The sequence below is a fragment of the Zootoca vivipara genome, chromosome 6, assembly GCF_965207765.1.
Source record: "Zootoca vivipara chromosome 6, rZooViv2.hap1.1, whole genome shotgun sequence".
Lineage (NCBI taxonomy): Eukaryota > Metazoa > Chordata > Lepidosauria > Squamata > Lacertidae > Zootoca > Zootoca vivipara.
Window position 1 is genome coordinate 96,231,045 of NC_142589.1, and position 20,057 is coordinate 96,251,101.

A 20,057-nucleotide genomic window follows, 5' to 3' on the forward strand; every position below is an offset into this window, starting at 1 on the left:
TTCCTTGTTGCTTGGACCATAGGCAACCCCAAAATACGGAGCTCACCCACCCCTCTTTACCCATGGCTAGACTCCTATCATTAGAATTCCTTTCTGAAATCTTAGGTAGCGTCTGGAGGGACCTCCAGGGGCCATCTAGCCCAACCCCCTGACTGGCAGGAACCTAGCTGAAGATCTTGGCACTATCTTCTTCTTTGGTGATCCCTTGTAGCCAAATAAGATTGTCTTCCATAAACACAGTTTTCAAAAGTGAATCCGTGACTGTGGAGGCCAATTCTGGATCCACATGTCCTTCCACAGTGGGGACATTGGTTTCCAGGCGGGAGCTGATCCAGGTGTGGATTTGCCAAGCGTGCCTTCCTCTTAGCACGTTTCTCCCTAGCGTCCTGAGTTCGAGTGTCTTCAAAGCCCAGGACAACTTTGGTAAAGGCTGCTCTCCAACTGGAGCACTCGCAGGCCAGTGTTTCCCAGTTTTCAGTGTTTATACTACATTTTATTAGATTTGCCTGGAGAGAGTCTTTAAACCTCTTTTGTTGACCACCAGCATTACTCTTTCGATTTTTAAGTTCGGAATAGAGTAGTTGCTTTGGAAGACGATTATCAGGCATCCGCACAACATGACCAGTCCAGCAAAGTTGATGTTGAAGAATCATCGCTTCAACACTGGTGATCTTTGCTTCTTCCAGTACACTGATATTAGTCCACCTGTCTTCCCAAGTGATGTGTAAAATTTTCCGGAGACCCTGTTGACGGAATCTTTCAAGGAATTGGAGATGGCGTTTATAAGTGGTCCATGTTTCACAAGCACATAGCAAGGTAGTATAAGAGCTTTGTAAACAAGCACTTTGGTTTCCCTGCGAATGTCCCGGTCCTCAAACACTCTGCACTTCAATCGGGAGAAAGCTGCACTCGCAGAGCTCAGGCGATGCTGGATTTCGGCATAAGTTTTGGCCCTTGTGGAAAGATAAGATAAACTGCCCAGGTAGGAGAAGTGATCGACATTTTCCAAAGTTACACCATTGAGTTGGATTTAGATCTAGATCAACCCCCTGCAATGCATGGGGCTCAGTGTGCCCACTTAGAAATTTCACGTTGCCCCTTCTGTGCCACCCCACAAATTATTATTTTCCCTGGCCCTGCAAGAGCCACCAGGATCCTCGAGGGCTCCCAACGCGACGTGGCACACTCTCATTTTATTTTTTTACGTGGCAGGCTGGGCTCCCTTGCTCTGCCAACTGCTGTGCCTGCCTGCCAGGCCTTCCCTTGGGCTGCCAAGCCGGCCCCGAAGGCGCCTCCTGGCAACCGGGGGATATTGCTATGGAGACGTCTGCCAGCAAACTCAGGATCACAGCCAGCTCTGTGCAAGGACGTTTGCCAGGCAGAGCTCAGACACCTCCAGGAAGCAGAAGACGAAACACACCCAGGTAGGAGGTTTTGCAAAAAAAAACCACCCCAGTAATAATGTCCTTTTAACTGCTCTCTCTAAACTGTTCCCAATAGTCCCATGGAATTTAAAGGGGTTTTATTACTTCACCCTGAAAGTTGGAAGTAAGTTTTTGCCTCATCCTGGCAGCAGAGTCAAAGTCCAGGAGAGCACTCTGCACGAGGCCAGAGGGCTTTTGCAATGTCCTCCCATCTCCCCTGGGTCTCGGGATGCTCTGGCCGGTTAGATCTCAGCCGAAAGAAGTCTTAAATTTAATTCCCCAAAGAGCCAAGGAGGGAGATTTAAGTGGAGGTTGCAAAACCAAGTTGTGGTTCAGCCCCGTCCAAGATGGAATTGCGGGTCGTGGTCCGAGACGGATCTCAGAGGAGCGAAGCCAAGATCAATGAAGGAAGGTGGACGTGGTTTGGGAAGGAGGGAGCTGGCGGACGGGGAGTTTTCCAACATCCTGGAGGCTCGGTCTTGTTAGATAGTAAAATTCATGTTCAATTGCTATTTTAGGGGTTGTATTTAAAAGTCTGGAACGGATTAAAGCACGCCTTGCTTTTGGAGTGCTTTGGTTTTGAGACGGACTTCTGGAACAGATAAAGTCTGAAAACCAAGGCACCCCTGTATTCTAAAATACTCTGGCCCCCTAGACAGCACCCTAACCACAGCTGATGGCAGCGAAGGTGTTTCGGGGACCATTTGCTCCCGAGCATTGCAGGGGGTTGGTCTGGATGACCCCAAGGGATCCCCTCCAAACTCTGATTATACGAGAAGACTCCGTGGGCCCGCAATGACTGAACATTGGGTGCAATCCATTAATTACAACCCATTTGAGCAGGCCGACAGGGAAGAGGGCGAGGGCCCGATCCACCCTGGGTGTCTTTTTCCCTCCGCAGACTTTCCCAGCACCGAGGTAAAAATGGAGACGGGTGCCATCGCGAAACTCCGGGCAAAGTGTCTGGAAAGAGGAGCCTCTGGGATTAAGGGGCTGGCCAGGTACGTAAAGGACATACGCTCTGTCTGACAGCCGTTACTCATTTCTTGCTGAAAACCAGAGCTTTTTCCCCCTAAAAAAATGTTTTGACTCAAGAAAACCACCATTTTGTAGTTCAAATCGGGGAAAATAAATACAGTAAATGGACCAAAGTACAAATGATTCATAAAATGTTTAGGGATACACGCCCCCCCCCCCCCTGCAAAAAGCACTGTTGAAAACCATTGTCCAGACATATCGGCATGTGTTTTAATGCCCCCCCCCTAGTTTAGCGATTTAAATTTAATTGCAAACATTTTAAACAACTGTTTTCACCAGTAAGTGTTTCATCCTTTCTCTAGACTGCTTTGAGGTTTGTTAATTTTTACACTCAAGAGGAATATAGGAAATAAATAAAATACCACATTTTTTCGTGTATAAGACGCCCCCATGTATACAATGGCCCATTTTTGAGCCCAAAATTAAGAAATAAATAATTGCAACATTCTGTGTATAAGACCCCCAATTTTAAACATAAATTTTTTGGGGGGGGAAATATACTCTTATGCATGGGAAAATAACAGCAAGTATCTCACAGAAAAGCAAAACCTTCCTTTTCTCCTCTCGCAGGTTCTTCCGGGTCATGGACGACGACCGGAGCAAAACTTTGGACCTGGAGGAATTTGTGCAGGGGCTCCGCGATGCGGGGGTCCCCCTGGAACGGGGCGAAGCGCAGGAGATTTTCGCCTCCTGCGACAAGAACCAGAGCGGCACGCTGGACTTTGACGAGTTCCTGGAGGCCTTGCGGGTGAGCGAGTTTTGTTTGCCGCTTTTCTAAGGTAGACTGCCTCCATCCATGGAGGCTCCATTTATATGTCGCAGCAGCAGAAACCCTCTGCAGTGGGCCTTGTTTTTAATCCTTGTATTTTAATCTGTGAACCGCCCCCGGGATCTCATGGCGAAGGGTGGTGTACGACTGAAATAAATGAATGAATTCAGAAGCACCCAGCCCACTGCGGTGGGAGAGCTTAGAAGCTACACCCTCCTCTGTTAAGTTGTCTGACCCTCTTTCCAAAGTTGGTGGTCGTCCATGTCTCCTGTGGCAGGGAGTTCCGCTGTTGTAACTCTGCATTTCATGAAGTTCTTCCTTTTATCCATCCCAAATTTTCCAATGCTCAGCTTCGGTGTATTACCGCCAATTCTACTTGTATTACGAGTGTTTTATTTCATTGCGCCCTTTGTTATAAAGCCTGCATCCCATTGCCCCAGTTTTCCTTGAACTAAAAAGGTTGCAAAACCTCCTTTATACTTCCCTGCCGCCCACCCACCCTCCTGCCCCCACTTAGAAACTCTAAACAATCACAGGCAAGACACGGATATTAAGAATATTAGTAACTAATATCCAATTCCGTTCAATGAACGACAGACTCTCATTCCCTGCGATTCTATTACATACTTTCTGTTTAATTAAGAGTTTCTAAACTTGGCACTTCTATTATGTCATATGGAGGAGGGAGAAAGATTGTTTTCTGCTGCTCCAGAGAAGCGGACACGAAGCAATGGATTCAAACTACAAGAAAGAAGATTCCACCTAAACATTAGGAAGAACTTCCTGACAGTAAGAGCTGTTCGGCAGTGGAATTTTCTACCAAGGAGTGTGGTGGAGTTTCCTTCTTTGGAGGTCTTTAAGCAGAGGCTTGACAGGCATATGTCAAGAATGCTTTGATGGTGTTTCCTGCTTGGCAGGGGGTTGGACTGGATGGCCCTTGTGGTCTCCTCCAGCTCTATGATTCTATGATTCTATTATCACAAGGTTACTGGATTGTGACTGTTGAAAGGCTTGTTTGCTTGTTTGTTCTAATTTGGTTCATGCATCCATCATCTATCTATCTATCTATCTATCTATCTATCTATCTATCTATCTATCTATCTATCTATCTATCTATCTATCTATCATCTATACACACACACACACACACACACACATATTCTTATTAGCCGCATGTTGCCTGTGGTAGTTTAGAGTTCATCTATTTTTGCAATACTGTACAGGGAATTTCCTTTGTTACACCCCCTTTGTAACTGGCATTGAGGGTAGACTGCTCCTGGTTGTGGAGGCTCCACTGAGCATTTGCCATTGACACCTGGGACAGAGAGGAGCGAGTTTCAAAAGCAGAAAACAACGCCTTGCCTCTCTTTCTCTCTCCCCTTCTCCTCCCAGCCCCCCATGTCCAAAGCCAGGAAGGAGGTCATCCGGCAAGCCTTCCAAAAACTGGACCGGACAGGCGATGGCCTGGTGACAGTGGAGGACCTTCGTGGGGTCTACAACGGCCGCTGCCACCCCAAGTTCAAGAGCGGCGAGTGGACGGAGGAGCAGGTCTTCCGTTCCTTCCTGGACAGCTTTGACTCCCCGGACGATAAGGATGGGAAGGTGAGAGGAAGGGACACCCAGGGTCATCTAGTCCAACCCCCAGCAATGTGGGAATCTTGGCTCGATGGGCCACTGGCCTGATCCTGCACAGCTCTTCTCAGGTCCTTCGGGATGGAGTAAGCTGCAGTTTTGGCTGCCGCTCCTCCCACCCGCATCGCTAACCATTGCCCATGCTAGCTGCTGGCCCCTGGGGGCCCCAAAACCCAGGGGCCACAGATCGCCCTGCTTGGACATAAAAAACCTGGCTGCTTTTCACCTCATGCCGAGAACCGCTGAGATCTATGGGTGAAAGGAGGTATAGAAGCCTAGTTAGTAATTAGATAATGGTGATCCTAGAACTGCAGAGCCGGATGAGACCCCAAGCGTCCTCTAGTCTGACCCTCGGCAATGCAGGAATAAATGATCCATCTGGTACGCAGGATGAGACCCTCCCTGCCCACAGACTGTCTCGCCAGAGTGGTGCATGCTCTGGTTTTCTCCCGCTTGGACTACTGCCATGCGCTCTATGTGGTCAGCGCAAAAACAAAACTGTACCGTGATAAATCCCTGAAATGAGATATTGATGAAGTGAATAATAATAAGAAAACTAAACTAATAATTGTTCAAAAAAACAATTCTTGTTTCACTGGAAAATCTCTATCTGTTTCATCAAAAGAAAAAAATTTAGGGGCTGAGGTTTTCTTATCAAAAACTAGACAGGAACTGTAGACTCTGAAAAGAACTGAAAGCTACACCACAGTCTGGGGTAAATTCCCCCAAAATAAGACTCTAGTTTTGTTTAAACCAAAGGTTAGTTAATCCTATGAGACAGTTCAAATAATGAATATCATAGCTATTTGAAAAAGATTAGGTAGAGGGCTGTAAAAACTCTCCTAGTTGTGATGTTATAATGTCAGTCTTAGAAACGAGTCACTCAGCAGGCACCCCGTCAAGGTTTACTTTATTTAGAGGTTTCTTTGAGAAATTTGTTTTTTCTATATCGTTTCTTTTGGGAGATTTAAGCTAATTTTGTTTTTTTGAACCATTATTAGTTTAGTTTTCTTATTATTATTCACTTTATCAAAATCTCGTTTCAGGGATTTATCACAGTATAGTTTTGTTTTTGCGCTGATTACATATTCCCGTGATTGCCTTTTTTGCCATTTTTTATGCACTCTCCGTGGGGCTGCCTTTGAAGGTGACCTAGAAACTACAACTAATCCAGAATGCAGCAGCTAGACTGGGGACTGGGAGCGGCCGCCAAGATCACATAACACTGGTCTTGAAAGACCTACATTGGCTCCCAGGATGTTTCTGAGCTGACCTTGAAAGCCCTAAACGGCTTAGGTCCTGTAGACCTGAAGGAGCGTCTCCACCCCCATCATTCAGCCTGGACACCGGGGTCCACCTCCGAGGGTCTTCTGGCGGTTCCCTCCCTGCAAAAAGTGAAGTTACAGGGAACCAGACAGAGGGCCTTCTCGGTGGTGGCTCCCGCCCTGTGGAACGCCCTCCCATCAGATGTCACAGAGATAAATGAGATAAATAACTTTGTAACCTTTAGAAGGCAGCCCTGTACAGGGAAACCTTTTAAGGTGTAATGTTTTATTGTGGTTTTATATACAGTATGTTGGAAACCACCCAATCACCTTGTATTTTTACGCCGAGAAGTGCCCCGAGATCTATGGGTGAAAAGAGGCATGCAACTTTTGTTAGTACTTCTGTAATGACCACCCTAGAATTTGAGAACTGCAGAGGTGGATGGTATCCCAAAGGTCCTCTAGTCTGACCTCTGGCAAGGCAGGAATAAATGGTCATGAGGGTGATGCGTGTCGAATAGAGGGCAAACCCTCAAGGCTCTTCGTACTCGCAGGTGACGGCCGAGGAGTTCCTGAACTACTACAGCGCAGTCAGCGCTTCCATCGACAGCGACGAATATTTCGTGGGCATGGTGAAATCCGCCTGGAAGATTTAGCGAGAATGGAAGAAAAAGCCAGCCAAGCAAGCAGGACTTATTGTTACAAGTTTTGTCTCTTTTTTTTAATGTAATTCCCAAATACATCTGATATGACAATTGTACAGAAATCTTCCAAAACACAGGGGTCGTTGTCTGGGTCTTTTGCCTTTTTTTGGGGGGGAATTGTATTTTGGTTTTTTTTCAACTTGTCGCTAGTTGGGAGCGTTGAAAACGGGGGGAAGGAAGGGAAAAGTTTCAACGCAGCCTTGTCTCTGGCCCAGCCAACCTTCCTCCAACACTGGGGAGAGGAATAAGGGAGCAATAATAAAACGCAGGACCAGAGGGGAGAGAGAAAAGGGGGGGGGGAACAGGTGTTTTCTGACTGGCTAAAGTACGCAGAGGAAACAGGAGACTGTGCAACAGGAAATTATTTTAAAAATTCATCTTCCCATCCACCCTCTCCTCTTCTTTCGCTGCAAGTGACTTGTGTCCGGATCCAAACCACATCCATAAATAGCTGCCAGATATATATGTGTGTGTATAACCCCCCCCCCCCCCCGGAAAGGATGAACTCTGCAGGAGGAAAACTGTTTAAACACATTCAATGCAACCTTAACCATTGGAAGGCGCTCTCCTTTCGAGCGCTGCCCTCTCGCAAACCCTTTCGCACGTGTGACACCCAAACGGGGGAGCCCTCAGGACTCTGGGGGTCCGAAGGAAGTGGACACCCCCCTGCCATGCCTGCGTAAACGCACACCTTGCAAGTCTCTTTTTAGCACTGAGGACCAGATTTTCCCACCCAATTTTCTCTGAAGGGCTTTAAAAATAAGAGTTGGGACAGTTGTCGCTCTTTGGAGAGGCGGAAACTGCCTGCACTGGAGGAGCTGTCCTGCGGGGGGGGGGGGATGGCAGGAGCTGGGGCTGCCTCGGCTCAAGGGGCAAGAGCACCCTTTTGCCTTCTGGGCATTGCTGAACTAGAGCTCTCTGGGAGTCGTAGTTCAGCCACACCAAGGCTCCCCACCAGGTACGGCCCTGTTTACTTGGGAACCGTGTGCCCAGCAGGGGTAGCTGCCGGCTTTTCCAACTGTACTCCGTGGATGGGCGTGTTCCCCCCTGAATCCCGCTTGCGCCCCCGTCCAGAGCCTGAAGGGTGCGATGTCCAGTTCCCGGCCACATGCACTTCGAGGCTGCCTCCGTATCAACCCGGAGGCATCTTCGCCGCTCACTAGAAACCCAGAAAAAGACGGTGCAAGCCATCTTTGGCCGGCAAAAAGCCAAAGGGGCAGAGAATACGACACACACACACCCCCGCGCCCCGTTCTAAAGATGGCGATTCCAGGGCACGTTCCGATTTTAAAAATAATATTAATAACACACAGCAGCAAGTTTTTACCAACCAGAAAAGAAATAAACACACACGCCCCTCTCAAACGCCAGGTAGGCTGATCACGGGGAAAGACGCTTGCGGTGGGGGGGTATATCTTTCTTTCTTTGCGTGCCCAGCAAATATTCCTGGATCAGGTGGGGGGGGAGAGCAAATCAAAGCCCCCTCCTCACCCTACAAATCGGCTGTTTGGCGCCGTGACAAGACCAGGAGGAAATTTGAGGGGAATTTTGTAGGATAGCTTTGCTTGTCTTAAATAAGAACAGAAAAGGTCCCCCCCCCCAATTTGCTCGACGCACAAGAGAGATGGATAATCCAGTTCAAAACTGGGGGGCTACCTTTCAAGGAATAGTTTATGCCACGACTGAAGCAAGGCAAACCAGTAGTAATGATAGTCACAACAAATCGGAGGAAGGAATTGGCCTGGTGAGATGTAACCGGGGGGAAAGGCAGAGTTTAAAAAGACACCCCCTTCCAAAAAAATTAGCAAAGCGTCTCTCCGCGTCAGCCACAATTGGGTGGATGTTTGGGGATGAGGCAAGGAAGGAGAAAACACGACAAGAGATGTCCGTCGGACGAAAGATTCTTCTGCCGGGGCAAGTGTTTTTTTCTTTTTTTAAAAAAAAAGAAAAAGAGGAGGGAAAACGGCAAATGGGGGGTGGGGGGGAGAGAAGAGTCTTCCGTGTGGAGAAGGATTTCGCCTGCGGCACAGGCCTCGAGGGCTGCCAAGAGGAGAATCGGGCAAGTCGTGGCAAGTCTCAAGGTGCCTCCCCCCCTCAAATATTCGCCAAGTGTGGAGGGGGGGGGGGCAGAGAGAGGAAGGGAGGAAAAGGGGATTTCTCTCCTCCCTGGACTCATCAATATGATGAGCATTTTTTTTCTTTTTTTACATGTCCCAAAACCACATTCAGCCTGTTTTGTCCAAAGTCCGCTGCGTTTTGTTTTCTTGTTTTAATATGGAATCAACAGATTCGCCCCCCTGCCCCGCCCCCCCAAAAGTCCAACTCACGATGGGGGAGGAAGGGGGGAAAGAAAAAAAAAACCCAGAACTGGGATGTGCAGAGTTCATCAATCTCGAGCGCTTCCGTCGCTGCCCGGAGCAAGAGCTGGTCGGAGGGAGGGCGTCCCTCCCCGCCCCACAAGAGGGGGGTCTGCAAAGAGGGCGGTGGTGTCGGCGGGGGGCGGCGGCTCTTGCCGGCAGCGCGGATTGCGGCTGCTATGTGCCGCCCGTTGTCTGCCCGTCCCCTTCGTTGGTGGGACCTGCAAGGGGGGGGGGAGAGAAGGAGGTGCTGCAAAACCGGCCACTGGTGGTCACCTAGAGAGACCAGAGCGGCTCCAGGCGACTAGAGTCCCCCCCCCCCCGTCCCTAACGTTTCGTTAGGAATTTTCTGCAGCTGTCAAATACATCCAAATGACATGCAAATAAAACCCACAAAATATGGTAACAGACAACCCCCCCCGTATACACGCCTCCAAGGCCTCGCTGTGAAGCCGGCACAAAAAAGGACCAAGAGAACATGAAAACGGAACAAAAAACTGCATCAGCAAAGCGTTGCATCAATCTGTGAAGGCTGTGCAGAGTTGGGAGTCTGAGCAAGGTTGCAAGGGAGCAATTAGGGTGGGTTTTTAAAAAAGGGTTTCCCAATGGTTTTTAGAGGGAGTTTCCAGGCTTTTTCGACGGGGTTCCCCCAATAATATGAGCTTTTGCTTGAGCATGCGCATGGTGCCTCGGAACGTAATCCCTCCCTGCACACGAAAAATGGCCAACTTGGTCGAAACAGGTTTAGGGGGACACTCTGTGGGATGTAACACCCCAAAAGCAGTCAAGTACAACACTTCCTGTTTGCCTAGAGTGGACAGGGGGATGTTGGTCCAGCCAGGAGGACTTTCTGTTCCACCTGGTCTAGAGCAGGCATCCCCAAACTGCAGCCCACCAGATGTTTTGGCCTAGAACTCCCATGATCCCTAGCTAACAGGACCAGTGGTCGGGGGAGATGGGAATTGTAGTCCAAAACATCTGGAGGGCCAAAGTTTGGGGATGCCTGGTGTAGAGCATCTTTCCTCTGTGTGTGACCAGGTAGATGGGGAGACCCCATAAAAGGGCCGGTTACACAGCCATCTTCCCTTCTTCTTTTTGTTCTATCTTGATGTAATTTGCCGTGTGCTGGCTCTGAGCAGCAGCACCTGGGCTCATTCATAATAATAATAATAATAATAATAATAATAATAATAATAATAATTTATTTATACCCCGCCCTCCCCAGCCAAAGCTGGGCTCAGAGCGGCTAACACCAAATATAAAACAACTGATTAAAATACAACTCAAACAACAAGACCACATACATCAAAATTAAGTTAAAAATTAAAAAATGCAGCCTCATATAAAAGGGAAAAAGAAAGGGAAAATGGGGGAGGGAATCAGATTAGCTCCAGGCTAAATGCCAGGCGGAACAACTCTGTCTTACAGGCCCTGTGGAAAGCAATCCGGTCCCGCAGGTCCTGGTCTCAGGAGACAGAGCGTTCCACCAGGTCGGTGCCAGTGTTAAGAAGGCCCTGGTTCTAGTAGAGGCTATTCTGATTTCCTTCAGGCCCGGGACCTCTAAGGTATTACTGTTTATGGACCTTAAGGTCCTCCGCGGGGCATACTGGGAGAGACAGTCCCGTAAGTACGAGGGTCCTGGGCCATAAAGATGAACCCACACTTTTCTCGGTACCTACAGGTGAAACTCGGAAAATTAGAATATCGTCAAGGAGTGCATTTATTTCAGTAACACAATTTAAAAGGTGAAACCAATATATGAGATAGATGCATGACATACAAAGCAAGATATGTCAAGCCTTTATTTGTTGTAAATGTAATTATTTGTCATTAGGCGGGTCAATTATAAATGGAATGTAATTAATGAAACGTAATAGTGATGTTTATTTTTGTTTATTGTTGTACAGTGGTACCTCAACTTACGAAGGTGATCCGTTCCGCAGCGCTCTTCATAAGTCAAATCCTTTGGTTGTTGAAGCGTCTGTTTTGCGCATGTGCAATTTTGTGCTTCTGCGCATGCGCTGACCGCACGCGCTGCTTCTGCGCAGGCGCAAAACGTGCACACGGCGAAAAGACTTCCGGGTTTGCCAACTTAGTAAGTCGAAACCTTCGGCAGTCGAGTCATTCGGATGTCGAGGTACCACTGTATCATTGTAACTATTTGTTTTATTACTGTGGAATTTCCAAAAGAAAGCATTTGTAAAAATTAAAAGAAAAAGAAAAAAATATTAAGTTGCATTACTGAAATTAATGCACTCTTCAACGATATTCTAATTTTCTGAGTTTCACCTGTGCAAGCTAAAGCCTGCCTCCTCCAGGATCACACTGTGGACTGAAAGTGAGTCAACCTTGCTTTAAGAGAAGATTAATGTGTCGTTGTTGTTTTAAGAGAGGGAATTAAAAGGGGATTTACCAGGAACAAATCCAGAATGGATTGCTTCCCTCAAGTGATTCTCACGAATCCAATGTGGTCTGCTACCAGCTCACTAGCGTGAGTGAGGAAGGAGAATATTAACATGAAGGCAGCCCTGTTTAGAAAAGATTTTAACGAATGATGTTTTCATGTATTTAAAATATTTTGTGGGAAGCCGCCCAGAGGGGCTGGGGAAACCAGCCAGACTGGCAGGGTAGAAATAAACACCCTCAAACCTCCTCTGCCGTTAGCAAAGCCCCCGGTCTAGGAAACTGAAAATGCAACGCCACAAAATGTGGGAGATGCTTAAGGCCCCTGGAAAAGGGAGACCTGGCCTCCCGCGGTCCTTGCTCACCACTTCCAGGCGACCCTGACGGGGCAAGGACGTCGTCGTCACTGTCTTCCTCGTTGGACTGGGTCACTTCGGGCTCGGGCGCCGCGCTGCTGGCTTCCTGCTCCTGTTCCACCCGACTCCGCAAGGCCAGGATCCGGTGGTGCAAGGCTGCGTAGAGCTGCCCCGTGTCTTTAGAGCTGGCCTGCGGGGCAAAGAACGGCTCGCTCTCAAAAGTGGGTGGCGGGAGGGCACCAAACGCAAGCTGTTCCATACCCTAGGCCAACCCCAACCTCTCTCACCCCCAAAGGAACACAAGGGAACAACAGAGAACCTGCACAAGTGAAGCTGACAAAACCCTCACATATATTAAGCAAAATAGAAACATCGCCACCCGACCCCTCCCCCACCCACCTTTCCCCATCTCAACAAATGAAACCAATTGATAAAAACATTACGAGAGACATTGCACAGATTTTTGTAAATCAAGAAAATCTTTAATAAAAAAAAAGATAGAAGCAGCCAAAAAAAGAGACACCCAGGTCAGGGCCCATCACTGGCACTGGCTCCTGCGGGAGGGAGGGAGTTCCCTAGGTTAGCTCTGAGCTGCTTGAGGGAGGGAGGGAGGGAGGGAGGGAGGGAGGGAGGGAGGAAGGAAGGAAGGAAGGAAGGAGAAAAGGAAGAGAAGGAAGGAAGGAGAAGGAAGGAGAAAAGGAAGAGAAGGGAGGGAGGGAGGGCTGCCTTGAACCTCCCAACATGCAGCTTCACTGTAAGTCCCAGAGTTCTCAATGTTAGCATAGAGCAGGGGTAGGCAACCTCAGGCCTGTGGGCTGGATACGGCCCAATCGCCTTCTCAATCCGGCCCACGGACAGTCCGGGAATCAGCGTGTTTCTACATGAGTAGAATGTGTGCTTTTATTTAATATGCATCTTCGGGTTATTTGTGGGGCATAGGAATTCGTTCATTCTTTTGTCCCAAAATATAGTCCGGGCCCCCCACAAGGCCTGAGGGACAGTGGGCCGGCCCCCTCCTGAAAAAGGTTGCTGACCCCTGGCGTAGAGGGACAGACTTTCCTCTACCTCCTCCTTCCAGGCCTTGCACTCAAAGTCGTCCCAAAGGGCACAACCTTCCCTCGGATCGTTCCACTCGCCCTTTCCTCAACCCTACAACATCCTTTGGGAGGTGAGGCAACCAGGAGAGCACACAGAGCCCCAAAGGTTTGTCAACAGCATTGCGATCTTGTCGGCTCTGCTTTCAATTCATTTCCTGATGACCCCTAGCATGGAGTGTGTGCCTTTTCTCATACAGTGGTACCTTGGTTCCGAAGGGCTTGGCTCCTGGATGCTGCAAATCCAGAAGGAAGTGTTCCAGTTTGCGAACGTTTTTTGGAAGCCGAACGTCCGACGTGGCTTCCAATTGAGTGCAGGAAGCTCCTGCAGCCAATCGGAAGCTGTGCTTTGGTTTCCGAACAGTTCTGGGACCCCCGGAACGGATTAGATTTGACAGCCAAGGTACCACTGTAATTTATATTGAAGATTTCCTTTGGATACAAAATTACGTGTATTTTTCCGTGTATAATACTATGGTTCCCGCCAATTTTGTTAAGTTTGAAATTGGGAGTCTACATGGAATGTTGCAATTATTTATTTCTTAATTTTGGGATCCAAAAATAGGGGTTGTCTTATATACGGAGAAATACAGTATGTGCTTTGTCTCTTTTCTGGGGGTCATAGAATATTTCCTGCAAATCGGCTGCCCCTTCCTCAAGACTAATCAGCTACAACCCCGAGGTCTTGTTTGTGGTGGCTCCACCAGGTCCAGACCCCACCACCCCGAGCATGGGCGCAAGTCTTTCTGCCCCAACACGCATCACTCTGTGCTTCTTTGCGCTTCCCATGTGGCCTGTGGACCCCACTCCCAGCGCCGCCCGCCTCTGCCCCTTGCGCCTTACCCCCCCTTACCGATATAAGGAAGACTTTGACCCCTTGGTCCTCTGTGTCCATCGCTGTGATTCGAATGCTCTTTTCGCTGGCTTTGTCGATCTGCATCTGAGCCCACAACTTGGTGTTCAGGATTAGCCGAAGGCTGCCTTGCGTTCTCATCACTGAGGAGAGAGAGATAAATTTGAAACGAGCAACCAGGCATTTTATTTCGGATCACAGCGTCTCCACCCTGGACACCGGGGCCCCTCTCCCGAGGGCCTTCTGGTGGTCCCCTCCCTGCAAGAAGCGAGATCACAGGAAACCTGGCAGAGGGCCTTCTCGGTGGTGGCGCCCGCCCTGTGGAACACCCTCCCGTCAGATGTCAAGGAAATAAACAACTACCCGACTTTTAGAAGACATCTGAAGGCAGCCCTGTTCAGGGAAGCTTTTAATGTTTGATGTTTTATCGTTTTTAAAGATTCTATTGGGAGTCGCTCAGAGTGGCAGGGGAAACCCAGCCAGGTGGGTGGGGCATAAACTTTATTATCATCGCCATCATTGCTGTCAGAAAGCCCCTCCTTGTTTCAGTTGGAATCAGTGGCATATCAATATCTTTCTACGGAAGTCTTCTATCTCTGGGGTGTGTGTCCGTCCTGCTCAGCCCCAACGGCCGGCTGGCCTTTGCAATGCTTCCCCTGGCAGACCCTTCCCCATGTGGCCCCCGGCTGCGGCCCCCAGTTCCCGGGGGCTTGCTCTCTGCACCTGCTCTTACCAAGGCGCGACTGTAGCGTCCCGTCGTCTGTGGAAGCCATGTCGTTCAGCCTCAGGAGTCCCCGGCCTCTTTCGACCCAAGACTGGGAGTTCTTATCAAAGACAAACAACTTGCATTGTATCTGCAACAGAGGAAAGGGGCTGAAGAACGTTAACAGCGAAGGCAGCAGAGATCGAAAGCTGCAGGAGGAAAGACCAGCGCAGAAGGCGGCAGCAGCAAGGAGCATCTGCAGGAAAAGGACATTGGAGCATGCGCAGAGCGCAGAGACTGGCGTGAATGAGGCTGCAAGGGAAACAGGGGCCGCCAGTCAACAAGGTGCTAACTCAGAATGACAAACCAAGTGGATGGACTAGGCCAAACTGGGAAGCTCAGAAATCAAGAAGACAATAAAAGAAGGGGCAAAGTTTAGGATTTATATACAAGATCACTGTAAGCATTAGCAGGGTTTGAAACGCACTTGTAATGTACAGAATGGATGGATAAGTTAGGAAGACAAGAATTTGGAGAAGGGGTGATATGCAGCTGAAAATAAGATTCAAAGGGACCCATGGAAGGGATGGGGGGGGAGTCAGGAGATTCAATCTTGATAATTAGATTCAGAATTGTTTCTGTTGCATGGATATATTTTTGAAAATCAAATAAAAATTCATTACACATACACTGCTAAACCCCCAAGGTGCTAACTGTGATGCAGCAAAGGACTCTGACAACAAGTTTTCAGGAGGCAGCACAAGGCAGATATGGGGTGGGAGCCCCAAACATCTTTTCGGCACCCGAGCCAAAGTTTTTTCCTGCTTTCACGACCGCTGAGCGGATAAATAAGACACCAGTTTTCCGGGAAATGCTCCTGCAGCCAATCGGAAGCCGCGCCTTGGTTTCTGAACGGTTTCGGGAGTCGAACAGACCTCCAGAACGGATTAAGTTCGAGAGCCAAGGTACGGCTGTATATTATTTTATATTTAGTACAGTATATTATAGAGTATATTATATTATGCTTGTACAGTTTAGCCTGCTCCTTCTCCCTAATCAGGATTGAAGGGCACTTCTGAAAGCTGCTGTGCTTTCGACCAATCAAACTGTCTCAAAGGTTGCAAATGGGCTGGTCCCTGCAGAGATGGCATGCTGGGATGCAGACGTTGCCCCCGCCCGCTTCTGCTGCTTACCTGTAGGACATTGCTCTCGGCTTCTTCCCCCGTGATCACCTCCACCTTCTCCAGAAGACACCGCCTGGCCGTTGCCTTCGTGTAGGCTGCAGCAGACTCGGCCAGCGACTCTGAAATGTTGTTGGCTGGAGAACGGATAGGCCACATCATCATCATCATCATCATCATCATCATTATTATAAAAATTCAATCTTTTCTGGTTTAAAAATGACAGACACACTAATAATAATAATAATAAAATAACAACATAACTCACACAAAAAAGCAAACAGTACAACACAAAAACACAAAAACATTTCAGCCATCAACCTCCGACCTCCTTGCTGTGGGTTCTTTCCTTCCTTCCTACTTGGCTCTATTTTTCAATAAACTTAGTCTGTCTTATATCTTATTTGTGTTCTTTATACCGTATGCAATTCCGAGAGTTACTCAAAGCATCCCACAGTTTTAAGATGGGGACAATGTTCTTTTAAATACTGCCTATGAATCTCCCACTCCTTTTTAAACTTTTGGCTTGGCCGATCCCTGAGCTTTTCCATCCTATTCACTAGTTCCATGTATTCAAGCGGTTTAACTTGCCACTCCTCTTTCCATGGGGCCTTACCTCCTTTCCACCCCTTGGCAATCAGCATTCTCGCTGCTATTGTTGTTGTCACAGGCGTGTTGGTGGCTACTCTAGAGTAATGACTCCTCCAGGCGTTGTCTTTTCATGCTTTTATTTAGTGCTGATTATTTACAGTGCAGAGCAGTACTATGTACATGTTGTCCGTTAGGGGTCAGAACCTCCGAATGGAGATTCGCGCGTTTTCCTCCAGCAAAGTAGTCTAGGAATACTGAATCTCCACCCCCGTCGCTTCCTCCTCAGTTCCGGGGTCGGGGGGACTGGTCTCCTTCCGTTGCTTCCCACTTCCCTTCCCACACTGGGCATGGGCTCCGCTACCTTGCCTGAGCCTCGGACACCACTTCCTGAATCTCCGCTGGAGATCTCTTCCTCCCCACTAGCGCTCCCATTGGGTGATGAGCTGCTGCTTAAGATGGGAGGGACCTGCCTGTATGTTCTGTCCCTCACAGTTGTGTACCAAAAAAATCCTTTTCTCTCTTGGTTATGTCTGATGCCATCATGCCTAAGAGGAAGGCTTCCATATACTTTTTTGATAAACATTGCTTTAAACCATTTTTAAAATTTGTTATATATAAGTTCCCAAAAGCTCTTTTTTTATTTATTTTTGCCACCCCACCACGTGGTACATCGTTCCCTCTAGCTCTCTACACCTCCGGCATAAATTTGAGTTGGTTTTGTACATTTTGGCCCATTTGCTGGGGGTGCATAACATCTTCATAAAGTTTTCTTTTATAGTAAGATAGGCCACGTTTTTGGTTGGTGGCGGGGCAGAGAAGGGCACAGAGGGGCTCTGAAATGTCACAGCACCAACGGTTCCTCCCCTCCCTGCTTTGACACCCAGGTCAAGGAAGAGCGTAGCTGCCAAAACCCACCAGACTTTGGCACATGTGATTCATGAGTTGACGGACCCCAAGCGGACGGCTCCTGGGACACGGGGAGAAGAGGGAGGCCAGCGACCGTACCTTTCTCGGGTGTGGCTTCTTGGGACGAGGACTCCGAGCCCGAATCTCCGCCGGCGTTCTCCTTGACGCTGTCTGTGCTGGCTTCGCTCGACTTGGGGGGGCTCTGCCGGAAAGGAAGAGTGGTCAGAAAACAGGGATGCTACCGAGGGAACACTCCAGGCTGGCTTCCAGGGTGACGAGCGACCTGGCGGCTGCCCTGGGGCTGCATCCCGCTGGTTGAGTTGAGCTGGCTGCCCCGTAATAGGTTCCCACCCAGGTGGGACTTGCCCACGAGTATTTGACTTCTGGAATGGACTCCCGGGGAGGTTGTGGGCTCTCCTTCCTTGGAGGCTTTTAAGCAGAGGTTGGGTGTCCATCTGTCATGGATGCTTGAGCTGAGATTCCCCCTGCATTGCAGGGGGCTGGGCTGGATGACCCTTGGGGGTCCCTTCCAACTCTACAATTTTGTGATTCTATGAAACCAGGATACTCAAGCACCCCATTCCATCTTTGCTGTCTAAATCTACAAAAGCTCTCAGGAGCAATTGACACGGCTGCCAGAACCTCGATTGCCCCCCAAATGGAGGGGGGGGGGAAACCTAGCAAGATTTGTTTTCACTTTGGTATTCAAAGAATTGATTGAGCGATTGAATTTCACCCCACCTTTTTTACTGCCGAGAGCTCAGGTGATGCATACGGTTCCCCGCACTTCCTCCTCCTATCCCCACAACAACCCTGCGAGGCGGGCTAGGCTTAGAGGCAGCCACTGGCCCCCATGGAACCTTCGCAAGTCACTGCGGGGCCTTAGAGGGGGAGAACCATGCAGGACGCCTTGAGCTCCCGGGGAAGAAAAAGTGATATATAGAAATGGAAAAGAAAAAAAATAGAGAGAGAGAGGAAGGAATACAGACTGTCAGGGGCCTCGCAAGGACGTTGTTCTCCGTCTGTGGACTCGAGAGGAGCAAACAGGGAGAAGGGAGCACTCACCAAGACTCTCTCGCTCATGTTCTGGCCAAACACAAATTTGTTGCTGGGGGCCTCGGCGCTGTGCGTAGAGTTTTCTATGCTGCAGGGGAAAGAGGAATGCTCTTTTTCCCCCCTGCGACAGTGACACGGCAGAGGAACGAGGGAAGGCCTGGGGTTCAAGGCTGCTGCAGAACCCAAGGTGAGCGAGGGGAAGGGGAGGGGGAATCGCCTGCGGTTTCTTCCCCACCTGGAGCTGATGTACTGGAGGAAGTAGTTTGTGGCCAGAGGTGCCTCCGAGTTGGGGAGTCGGGAGTTCTGCGCGTCGACGGCGCCGTCGGCTTCATCCCCTAGCTGGGATGGAGACAGGAAGCAGTGAGACGTGTCGAGATTTGCAGGGCGGGGAGGGCTGAGGAAGGTCGCCGCCTGTCTCTAGCTCAGTTTATTACACATAGGACAGGAAGGCACTTTCTACATGCGCCCTAGAGGGAAGTGGGTGGGGGGCAGATGGGGCTTGTCCACCTGGGAAGGGAGCCCGTCGAGGAAAACGCTGACCCAAAACTTTGTGGGACATCTTCGGGAGAAGAAAAGGCTCAGGAGTAAACCCGACACAAATCTGGAGACCCCAAGGCGTTGTACGGCTCCTTCCGGCAGCCAAGCAGGTGCCAAAAACATATTGCTCTGCTTTCCTTTGGCCCCTATCAGCGAGGCTGAAAGGGGGGTCCTGTTGTCTGGGCAGCCGCAGACACACTGCCCAGGCTTGGAACCCGGGGAGGCCACTTCCAGGCTGCTCACACAGCTATTTGGCTTCCCTCCCTTGTCTCTCAGGACAGACAGGTGCCAAGAGGATTCCCACCCTGCCTATCCTACTATCAAATTTACACGTACCTTCACACGGTCCCTTAGGTTCTGCCCAAACACGAAGGACTGTGGCGTGTTGTGGTCTGTCTTATCTGTCTCCGAGGTGCTGTTTGACTCCTTAAGCAACGCACAAAAACAAACGGTTGGAAAGCACCACCAAAACAGCTAAAGGCAGTAGTTCAGGGGGGGGGGGTACTGGCCTTAAAAAGTATGTCTTTGGGATCCAGGGAATGCCTGGACTGAGGGAGCCCCCCCCCCCATATTCTTGCAGCAAGGGTGCCCCCCAACACCACGAGCCAATCATCAAATTGCAGAATAAAAACCCAGGACCAGCAGATGAGACGCTGGCCCGCGTCCCCCCCCCCCGCCAACACATCAGGGCTCCCGACACTCACCTTCTCCTCTGTGTTGGGGCTTTTCGGCACGGCGTTCGTTGCTGATTCCGACACAGCGGCCATGGGATCCGAAGGGATACTTACACCGTTGGTCCCGCTGCTTGGAACTGCGGCAGAGAAAACGCTCCGTTTAAAAGCACACAAGGAGCACCGGCTTCGTTCTTGCAACAGCCCTTATTTCTCCGCGACGGTTTTGTTGGTTTTTAAAAGCGGGGCAGAATCACAAGGGCTTAAGCAGAGCCCGGCTGCAGGATCAGGCCCATCTTGTCCAGCATCCTGTTCTCACATTGGCCAGCCAGGTGCCCCGAGGGGAAGCCAAAAAGGGGGACTTGGGCACAGCAGCAATTCTCCCCTCCTCCAACTGGGATTCAGGAGCATTGCTGCTCCCAAATGTATGTAAAAACACACACATCCATGACCCAATTTTACCTAAAAGCAAAATCAATAGAGTCGGACCTTGAATTCCAAACACCTTGTAAGTCCA

The 20,057-nt window shown here is 49.4% G+C and overlaps 2 protein-coding genes across 8 annotated transcripts in view; one reads left to right on the forward strand and one right to left on the reverse strand.

Moving 5' to 3' along the window:
* Window positions 1-1,235: 1,235 nt before the first annotated feature.
* Window positions 1,236-6,906, forward strand: CAPS (calcyphosine). Its single transcript, XM_035117042.3, has 5 exons — window positions 1,236-1,424; window positions 2,326-2,425; window positions 3,033-3,210; window positions 4,624-4,833; window positions 6,683-6,906. Exons 2-5 carry the CDS (start codon window positions 2,349-2,351, stop codon window positions 6,782-6,784), a joined length of 567 nt encoding a protein of 188 aa, XP_034972933.1. The 5' UTR covers window positions 1,236-1,424; window positions 2,326-2,348; the 3' UTR covers window positions 6,785-6,906.
* RANBP3 (RAN binding protein 3) overlaps window positions 6,822-20,057 on the reverse strand; it is a 33,116-nt gene continuing 19,880 nt past the window's right edge. For 4 of the 7 annotated variants that reach the window (XM_035116998.3, XM_088671276.1, XM_035116996.3 and 1 more), the window contains 10 exons: window positions 19,574-19,680; window positions 19,206-19,295; window positions 18,568-18,671; window positions 18,342-18,420; window positions 17,376-17,478; window positions 15,792-15,916; window positions 14,629-14,749; window positions 13,896-14,038; window positions 11,958-12,138; window positions 6,822-9,410 (listed from right to left, as the gene is read on the reverse strand). In XM_035116998.3, the coding sequence (XP_034972889.1) occupies window positions 9,367-9,410; window positions 11,958-12,138; window positions 13,896-14,038; window positions 14,629-14,749; window positions 15,792-15,916; window positions 17,376-17,478; window positions 18,342-18,420; window positions 18,568-18,671; window positions 19,206-19,295; window positions 19,574-19,680 (1,097 nt within the window). In that variant the 3' untranslated portion in view covers window positions 6,822-9,366. The remainder of the gene's footprint in view (window positions 9,411-11,957; window positions 12,139-13,895; window positions 14,039-14,628; window positions 14,750-15,791; window positions 15,917-17,375; window positions 17,479-18,341; window positions 18,421-18,567; window positions 18,672-19,205; window positions 19,296-19,573; window positions 19,681-20,057) is intronic. The other 3 variants (XM_088671274.1, XM_088671277.1, XM_035116997.3) reach the window with 1 other exon arrangement.